The following is a 9,979-nucleotide window of genomic DNA, read 5'->3' as shown; positions in this document are numbered from 1 at the left end:
CTACTCTTGTACTAGCCACATCATCGTCTTCTCCTTAGAGTTCAAAGCTTCATAAACTTCATTAAGTGTGAGAGTATCACGACTGTATAATATGGTGTCTCTAAAATTGATATAAGAACTTGGCAGTGAACAAAGTAACATTAAAGCAGTATCTTTCTCTTCATACTTAACCTCCATTGCAGCTAGATCGGATATGATCTCTTTAAATTCTGAAATATGATTCAAAATATTACCTCCCTCGGGTAACCTGTGCAGGAATAATTTTTGTTTCAGATGCATCTTGCTAGTGAGATCTTTAGTCATGCAAATCCCTTCCAGCTTTAACCATAGAGCGGCGGCAGTTTTCTCGCTCAAAACTTTCTGCAAAATATTATTATGCAAATGGAGTTAAATTTATGACAAAGCCTTACAATCAATTTTTTCTCCTCAGCAGTCCAGTCCTCAATTCGGTTCTTCCCAAAACTATCCAGTGCTACATCATAGTCGGCCTGTGCCAACAACACCCGCATCTTGACTTATCATAGGGTAAACCTTGTGTCACGGTCCAGCAGCAGAAGATCGTACTTCATGGATGCCATGAATCGATAAATCTGTGTACACAAAGTAGTACAAGTCGGAAGAAATAATTCTTGACAGAATTAATATGCAGATCAAACAAAAGTAGGATAAATAGCACCCGGTAGTATAGGCAGTGGACGTAGCAACAGGAGACTTAACCAAAAAAAACTGATTTTGGCTTCACGTGAAAGTAGTAGCTCACGTAGTGGATCTGAGGTGAATTAAACTAGTACTACTACTTTGCTTCTGGTCGGCGAGTAGTACTACTAGCGATCCGTCAAATCACCTTGGACTCCGCTGCCGCGATGGTCTGATCACAGAAGTAGCAGCAGCAGGAGATCGCGTCCGGACTTGGAGCCTGTAGCAGCGGCAGACCCGTCACACGTGAGAGCGTACGGTACACAAGGGCGGCGGGTAGCAGATCACAAATTGCGGCAGCGGCGTTGAGCGGTGCAGCAGCAGAAATTCTATCGGATTGGACAACTCGCCGTGACGCGTGCGGCGGCGGTGCACGCAACCCTAATAATCCTCTCGGTCTAAAATCTCGAATCTGAAACTTGGCTATGTATACCACTTGTTAGATAATAACGAGATAAAAGAGACACGAGAGCACACGTATTTTTACGTGAAAACCCTTGCGGGAGAAAACTACGGACGCACGAAGGCGCAATCACTATGAGGAGGAGTATTACAAGCACGAGACGACAGACCGTCTGAGGTGCGACTACATGGGTATATATGAGGGCAATACATGAGAGTCGTTGGAGGACAAGTAACCGAGTTGTACTCGTACGCGTCGACGTCAACGCAAAAGCCCACACCAGTTGTACTACGTCTAGTCCAACACAGTATAATTTGGATCACAATTTAACAGGGTCCTCTCCTCACACAGTGTTGGGGTAAGCTGGTTGAAGAGCTTGCAATCAAAATCGAGTTGAACTGGATGTTGTTTGAACATCTTGATAACTGGTTTCGTTTTGCTGTATTTCTGACCCCTCGTACCCCCTCGCGTTGCCTCCGTGGGCGACCAGGGGGAAACCCTAGCCGCCGGCGCCCGCACTCCCCCGCATCTCCTTCATCCTCGCCGCCGCCAGCAGCGCCGCCGGGCGAAGCCTGGCCGGCAGGGGCGGTGGCGGGGCTCCCTTCCTCTTCTCGCGAATAGGCTGGCGCGGGACGGCCGTTCGAGAGGAGGCGCCGGACTTTTGCGGGGTGCGGAGGCGCTGCACATGGATCCTGGCCGCGACATGCGCAGCGCGTCGGCGGTTGGGGTTCGTGCTCGCGGCGTGGTGCGGCCGCTGGATCTAGTGGTCGTGTGCGTCTCGGTCTCGGGTCAGATCCTTCTGGATCCGGCACCTATACGCCGTCGGCCAGCGCAGGATGGTGGCTTTCGTCGCTGACCAGGTCGGATCTTCATTGATCCGACGCCTGGATGGATCTACGCCGAGCCTTATGGTGCTTCCCTCTCTGGAGTTTCGTGTCTTGGCTTCTGCCAGATCCGGAGCAGATGGAGATTGGTGGTACAGGATGAGGACCGGAGGAAACTTTGATCGGCTAGCTCGGCCCAGCATCGGCGACGGCTTTGACGTCGTTACCCTTCTTGAAGGCGAAGTCGAGGTCCCTCCTACCCACCTCCGTCCCCTTCCCGGACGAAAGTCCAAAATCCGTCTTGGATTGGACGGCGGCGCCGCCCTTCGCGTCGTAACCTCTATGGAGGCGCCGTCTTGGTAGGCTTGGGGATTCGGGGGATAATTGCTATGGGTGAAGGGCTTTGAGTGCCAGCTCCAGCAGCGGCAATGGTGTGGAGGTTGGCAGGAGGAGCGGCGTTTTAACTGTTAGAATAAATTCAAGGCGCTTCGTCGATCTACCGAGGACCAAGCAATCACATCGGCATGACACCGAGATTTGTTAACGAGGTTCACCATCATGGCTACATCCTCGGGGCATGACTACGGGCGCTCCTCCCCATGACACTGTCACAATACCGCACCTGGCCGCTCGGGCGCCGGCACACGCCGCCGGCTCCCCCCGCATGCCCGTGCTATTATGTTGGCATAGGTTTCATCGTGTGTCTATCCCCGCTATATATGAGAGGTCTAGGATACGAGTGTCCTACTTGAACACGACTTCTACCCTGTCTACACACAGTCCCAAACCAAGTCCAACTGTAACCTACCTTGTACAATAATATTCGACACAATTCTAACAAACTCCACCTTGGCGAATATTCTCCGCCACCTTAAATTCGTCCGTGCGTCGAACCTCCATGTACATTGGACTTGAGATACCCCATGAGCACCGCTGCTACTCCCAGACTTCATGTGACTCCGCCTGCAACTGTAGTCCCTTCTTGTCTTCTTCACAGTCAACACTCGAGCAAAATTAAGTCTCTCATTACTCTACTTTGTGCTCCCAACTTTTGGAGTTTCCGTTCAAACGCCATCACACACCGGTAATTTATCTGCGTGAAAATGAACAACTCACATATTGGATGTCACATACAAGACTTACCTGAACTCAACATCACCGCTCTTTCTTAACCGTCTGTCTGAAACTTGAAAGAATTTCACCGTCGCCCTGTGTCACCCTGAGTCAAATTCACAGTTGTCTCATCCTTTTTCCTGGATAGTCTTTGACATGTCCCATAGCTATAGCACTCCGCCTCCTTCTGCCTTGTCATCCGCACTAAACACCACAGAATATACGGCCATATACTCTCTCAGCTTTTGACAATTTCAGACTTTCCGCCACTTTCTCAGATTCTCCACGGTCAACTCATGTCCGTCAACTAGCACCGATAGACCCAGTCACCAACTTGAATCTAGTACTCGTCAACACTGCTTCAGCACCCTTGCACACTTTGTTTGACCACCAGTGCCTTGGTCTGTCGCTGTGTCCCGTGCTTACCACACGCCTCGCCGCTATCACCACATCGAGCCTCTACTGTCCTGGTCGAGTCTCCCGGGTAGCTAGCCCACACTGCCTCAACCCTCACTGCAGAGAACCACCGATCATCACCGGCGGATGCCGAGTATCACGTCTCCATCAGACCACTGGTACCCAGTCCGATCCACATGTCTCTCGTTATCCCGCTGAAATAGGCTTCGACTCTCCATGCATTTACGCCGTAGCCCCTCCATCAGCACAGAGTGAAGCCGTCCATCAGACTCCAGCTCCACCTTCAACATGACTCCATGTGGCTGCGCCTTGCTACCCCCGCGCCCTGTCGACTTCAAGCTCTCATGTGTGCACTGCCTTGAATCAACCCCGCGACATAGTCTTGTCAAAGCCGCACAAGCCCTCAGGCCTGCACCACGTGTTTCCACGCCCCAGAAGTCGGCCACCATCAGCATCATGCTCCTATGTCGTCGTCGCTGAAATCACCACCGTCTTCTGCTTTGACCAACATCCACGTCGATCCGCCAGACTGTCCAGTCCGACCCAGCCGAAAGTATCCGACTGCAACCATGCTCCACCTTGCGTCGTGTCCGCCTGCATATCTTCGTGCATTACCGCTCTATGTTTGCATGATCCTGCCACGGTGCACGCCAGGCTCCTCCAAGCCTTATGCGCGTGCTGCCGTCCTTAACGTACACGCACCAAGCACTCTTAGCGAAAACATGACCCACAAGAGAAATTTTCATGCAAACCTGACCAAGTGATCCCTCCGCACAATTCCCTTCTCTTGTCTTGGTCCACTAATAGCTCCTCCATGCACGCACAAGAACGGCACCTTTTTTCAGCAACAAATCTCACGCCATTGCTCCTGTCAGACCAATTTGCTCGCAGTCGGCTTCCCACGCGGTGTCTTGCATCACGCGGCTCCCAAACAGCCCAGCCTGGGCCTCGCAGCCAGGCCATCGTGCCTCATGCCATGCCCGCCCGCCCGCGACTAGGCCTCACGTCCTTTAGTGCGTCGGTCACGCCCGCACGTGAACCGCGGACTTGCCGCATGCTTGGGCATCGAGAGTTCGGCGTACACACCCTAGCAAGGGAGTCCGCACGTGCCGCCAGCCAACGATCGCATCTCGCCAACAACGAGACGCCGAGAAGTTCAGCTTCAGCACGATTCCGCCGAGATCCGCATCTAGCATGCTGCCGCTGCAATCGCCGCCTGACAAACGCATCCGCCTTGTGCGTCCTAATTGCTTTTCACCTGCGGATCTTCGAACATTGCCGAGGTCCTCCTGAAATCGTGCGAACCCACACGTTCACCGTGACCATCCGCCGGTCTTTGTCGCTTCCTCTAGATCAAACAGAACCGCAACCTCCTCGTAACCTTACTCGTGATACCACTTGCTAGAATAAATTCAAGGCACTTCGTCGATCTACCGAGGACCAAGCAATCACACCAGCATGACACCGAGATTTGTTAACGAAGTTCATCATCATGGCTATATCCCCGGGGCATGACTATGGGCGCTCCTTCCCATGACACCGTCACAATACCACACCCCGGCCGCCCGGGCGCCGGCACACGCCGCCGGCTCCCCCCGCATGCCCATGCTATTATGTTGGCATAGGTTACATCGTATGTCTACCCCCGCTATATATGAGAGGTCTAGGATACAAGTGTCCTACTTGAACACGACTTCTATCCTGTCTACACACAGTCTCAAACCAAGTCCAACTGTAACCTACCTTGTACAATAATATTCGACACAATTCTAACACTAACTACGTCAGATGCGTCTGGTAAGAGATGTCAAGTCATGCCTGGCCGACAGGTGCTACGCTGAGTCATGCCTAGTCGCCAGGTGCTACGCACGACAGATGTTCCAGAGTGTTCGCGTCAGGATGGACGAGCGCAGAGCGGTGGAGTCGTTGGGCGCCGTGGTGGCGTCGACGGATGGACGGACTGGCAAGAATGATGCGGATCCCTCTCCTGAAGATGGGACAGCGGTTCGATGATGATGGCGGCCTCTAAAACGTGTGCAAGGAGTGTATGCTTTAGGTTTGCCGCACCGATTGTTTGTTCCGATACGTTAGATGCATGGATAGATCGGCGACGGCATCGGCTTTAGATATGAGGAGTGAGAGCACTCCACATTATCATGTTTGTAGGTGTGAGTGGTGGCTTCGGGTGACTTGATGTATGTTCTTGTCAGAACCTCGTGGAATAATTAATAAAGATGGTTGCATGCATCGATTGATGCAGAGGCCGGGGGTTTAACCTCCATTTCCAAAAAAAAATCATCACAGGCAAAGGCACTTGTTTTGGATTTAGCAGCAGAAGACCGCAAATCTCCTAGCCGTGATGATCGGTACAGATTCCCATTTGAGCTTTTAGACAAGGACATATAGGCTGTCTACAGAAAATTCATCTTAGTTTTGTAGATTTCCAGCCACCAATGCAGTTGAGTGGTTTACCTAAACTACGGAAGCTTGACCTGAACTTAGTGAACGTCAATGGGAAGGATATTACACGTATGTTCTCAAACTGCTCTAGCCTAGAGTGGCTGAGTATTGTTAGTTGTCATCTCAATGGTGAACTGAAGGTTAACTGCCCACTGCAACACCTGCTATACTTAAAAACTGCTCCGTGCAATCTAACAAGTATAGAATTCCATGCCGTGAACTTTGCGACTTTCGAATACAGAGTTGCAGTGCCTATTGACCTCGATAAATCATCGGAACTGGAATGTGCATACATATGGTATTTTGGAGATAGTCTTGAGCATGATATTACTGCACTTGTTAAAGTGTTTACAAATGTGCAGCATCTGATCCTCAATACGGCTTGTGAACCACCAAAGGTTTTCTCTTAGACCATCCTTTAAGTCAATTATCCTATAATATCACATTACCATGCCATTGTTTATCTATTTTTCAGATTGCCTGTTTGATGCATTACCCATGCAAGTTTTCTCGGATGACATATCACTGAGGTTGGTCTATGTCAACGAATTGCCTGTTTGATGCAAGTTTTCTCAAATCTCCTAGCCGTGATGATCGGTACAGGCTTCGTGACTAGGTTTGCACATTATATATTGATTGAAATATTTGAGAATACTTGCATTTGCATAATTAAGAGCGATGCTTCACGCAATCATGCATGACAAACCCATAAGATCTTTGAACGATGCAAAATATGCAGCGCTGCTTGCCTATGTAGGAAGTTGGAAGCATTGTCACCATCCATTGTTGGTTTGTACAAAAATCAGACTGGCTTTAGTCGTACGTGAAGTGATTTCATTTGCATAAATCTGCCATTGGCCCTTTCTTACAGTACTACTACTTCTATTTCAACTTGTAGAGCTTTCATTTCTAGCTTTGCGGTGATCCATTGCCGTCCCTGCATGTGCCCCCTTTGCTTCATCTGAGTGTTCTCACACTACCGGAGTCATGAGTGTCGATGCAGTACCACTCCTTGACGGAGTGGAGGACCGACGAGCTTCTCGACTTTCATGCTGTTCAGATCTGCACAAGCCTTGTTCTTTGTCTGTTCATGGCGAGGATGCTGTGCACCACTCGAATGAGCATAGTGAGCACCACCATGTCGTCGCGATCACTCACCACGCATGGCCCTCCTACGAGGAAATTGCTGAAAACCATCACATGTGGCTGGGGTATTCCAAAACTACCTCTTTTGCCAAAAATAACACAAGACCACTGCTTCTTCGGCAACTGAATAACAGACTGCACTAAATAAGCTGCGAACTGCGACTAGCAGCAAACCTGACAGGTTGGGCCCACTTGCGGGGCCATGGGCGTGAATGAGCTGAGACGGACGCTAGCGGCGTTTGCAAACAGGTTCGGGCCGACGCACACACTGACCCACTCCCACTCATTCCGCCCCCACGGCAAATCTCGCCATGGCCGCCGCCGGAGCTCTCTGTTCCTTGCCGTCGTGGATGACTTCCCTCCTGGCCGCCTCCGAGTTGGGGGCGCCACCGGCAGAAATGCGAGCGGAGCCGAAGGACACCAGCGGCGCCAATGAGCCTGACCTCAGGGACGGTTCACGGAGCCTCACCCTCTCCCGCCCCAACGCGCTGGCATTGTTCAACCACCGACGGCGCTCCATGGGGGGAGCGGTTGGGAGCTCCGGTCGAGGACTCGCACACGAGCTCCCTTGCGGTTGTCCCTAGTGTCGTCGTCAGGCATGGTTCGTGGCCGACGCTAGCCAGAGCTCGCCATCGAGAGCGTGTGCGGGTACGAGGTTGGTGTGTGTGTGCATGTGGGGCTCGCGCAGGTGCGAGTACAGGAGCAAGGGGAGCGGGCTCCCATGGCCATCGACGACTACGGCCACGGGCGGGAGCTCGGCTCCAACCAAATCACCGGTACGGCCACAGGCGGGAGCTCGGCTCCGACCAAATCGATGGCTACGGCCTAGGACACGGCCGCCCCGCACCCCGTGCTTCGACTGGCCCTCTTCCCGCCCTGACGCGCGACGCCGCCGCTTGCTGCACAATAGGTGGGCCACGACCACGCCCTCCTCCGGCTACGTCCCTCTCCTCGCCCCAGGTGGGCCTGATGGGTCAGTTTTGCTGTTAGAGGCAGCTCAATTTCGAATCGGTGCAATCTGTTATTCACTTGCCGAAGAAGCGCTGGTCTTCACTCTTCAGTTATTTTTGGCAAAGTACCATAGCCACAAATGCGGTGGTTTTCTGCATAACCAGTGCCCACTCCATGGAGTTGCCTGGGTGGGCGTAAGAGTGGCATGGGGTTTTACAAAAGTTTCAGTAAGCAACACAACTTTACACGGATTGAGACTTCGGTCATCAAAATTGTAGGTTATGAACAAATGGTCTCGTAACAAATCATAGACATGCCGGTATGTCACTGGTTTTACTTCTCTTCTCCAGAGTTGCAGTAACAATCAACTGCGAATGGATAATCTACAGCTAAACTGGTTGCACTGTAATTAATACAAAATCTGCCCATGGAAATGTAGGACCTGTAAGCTAACCTAGGTACAACGTAGTGCCTATAGATTTATCTTAAAATCAAGCTCAAACAGGTCGAAACAAATAATAAAGAAAAAAACTATCAGGACATTCGATCTCATCATTAACCTAAGATAGCATAGTATGCAAGAAGACAAGGGATCTCGTTGGACGGGAGCTCAACGGTACGACTTCTGGAAGCGGGCACGGGCGCCGCGGCCGCCGAACTTCTTGGGCTCACAACGGCGCGGGTCGGCGACGAGCAGCGTGCGGTCATAGCGGCCCAGGATCTCCTTGACCTCCTTCTTGGCTGCCTCGTCGACGTACTTCTGGTTGTAGGCGACGAGCGCCTTGGCGATGGCCTGGCGGATCGAGTAGACCTGGCTCACCTTGCCGCCGCCGCGCACGCGGATCCTCATGTCGATGCCCTTGAAGCGGGACTTCCCGGCGAGCAGGATCGGCTCCAGGGCCTTGAGGCGGAGCATCTCTGGGCGGACGAGCTCGATCGGCGCGCCGCTGACCTTGATGAGGCCGCGGCCGGGCTTGCAGTGGGCCACAGCCACGGCGGTCTTCTTCCTGCCGAAGCACTGGACGTTGCCCAGCGTCGGGCGTGCGAGGACGGCGGCTGTCATGGTTGCTAGGGTTTTTGGTGACGGCGTAAGAGAGATGGCGATTATTTATGGATAGCGTGGAGGCGTTAGGGCTTAGCATTTCAATGGGACCAGGCTGAAGTGGTGTGGACCGAGACGAATCAGTTGGACATTACATGGACCGAGACAAATCAAAATACTGCACGAATCAAAACACTGTATAGTTCAACACGGGGAAAATGTTACTTATATGTTTAGGATGCATTTTCATACTATTCTTTTTTTATACAACTAAAACAACTGGGAGTATACATACTTGTTTCAAATAATATAGTACCTTCTTTTTTTACTTCAGATCTGAAGTATACTATACTACACACAAAGCCAGAGAGGTATATACTACAATCTAGATTAGGGCGGTATATACTGATTTTTTTATTGACTGTATGCTTCAATCTTGAATGAAGAAGTATACACCGGAAAGATCCAAAGAAGTATGTGTTCTTCAATAAATGAACAATTATACTGGATAGTTATATGTACATTGACTTTGCATGCATGTTCTTCGGCCGCCTGATGCATCAACCAATTTATATGATATGCCATGGATGAACTCGTTTAACCACGCCCACAGCGCCCGTCGGCGTCATGTTGAAACACTGGCCATCAGCCCACCATACGGATTGCCAAGCATGTTCATCACCGTCGATGTGCAGCCGCACCTTGTAAGATGTTCGTCCTCATTGTCCTCAAGCCGCCGCCGTCGGCATCTCATCTCTATCGTTGATCTACTGCCTTCAGCATCTCGTCTACTTCATTGAGCCCTGCCTGCAGCATAGCCATGCATCGATCTCGCCTTCATCCTTCATCGTCGAGTCGCCGGGCTGCCCGACATGCCCGACTTCACTAGTGAGATCTGCCCAACTTCACCATGCAATTAATGATATA

General features: G+C 51.4%; 1 protein-coding gene and 1 pseudogene across 1 annotated transcript; one reads left to right on the top strand and one right to left on the bottom strand.

Moving 5' to 3' along the window:
• Positions 1-1,309: 1,309 nt before the first annotated feature.
• LOC123084052 (uncharacterized) lies at positions 1,310-6,401 on the top strand (annotated as a pseudogene).
• A 1,931-nt stretch (positions 6,402-8,332) lies between these two features.
• Positions 8,333-9,101, bottom strand: LOC123082585 (40S ribosomal protein S16-like). The gene has a single exon (XM_044504884.1). The coding sequence runs from the start codon at positions 9,071-9,073 to the stop codon at positions 8,621-8,623; it is 453 nt and encodes a 150-aa protein (XP_044360819.1). The 5' UTR covers positions 9,074-9,101; the 3' UTR covers positions 8,333-8,620.
• Between the last annotated feature and the right edge of the window lie 878 nt (positions 9,102-9,979).

This window comes from Triticum aestivum, chromosome 4A (genome assembly GCF_018294505.1).
Source record: "Triticum aestivum cultivar Chinese Spring chromosome 4A, IWGSC CS RefSeq v2.1, whole genome shotgun sequence".
Lineage (NCBI taxonomy): Eukaryota > Viridiplantae > Streptophyta > Magnoliopsida > Poales > Poaceae > Triticum > Triticum aestivum.
Note: the sequence above shows the minus strand (reverse complement) of the source record. Positions and strands in the feature narration are given on the sequence as shown.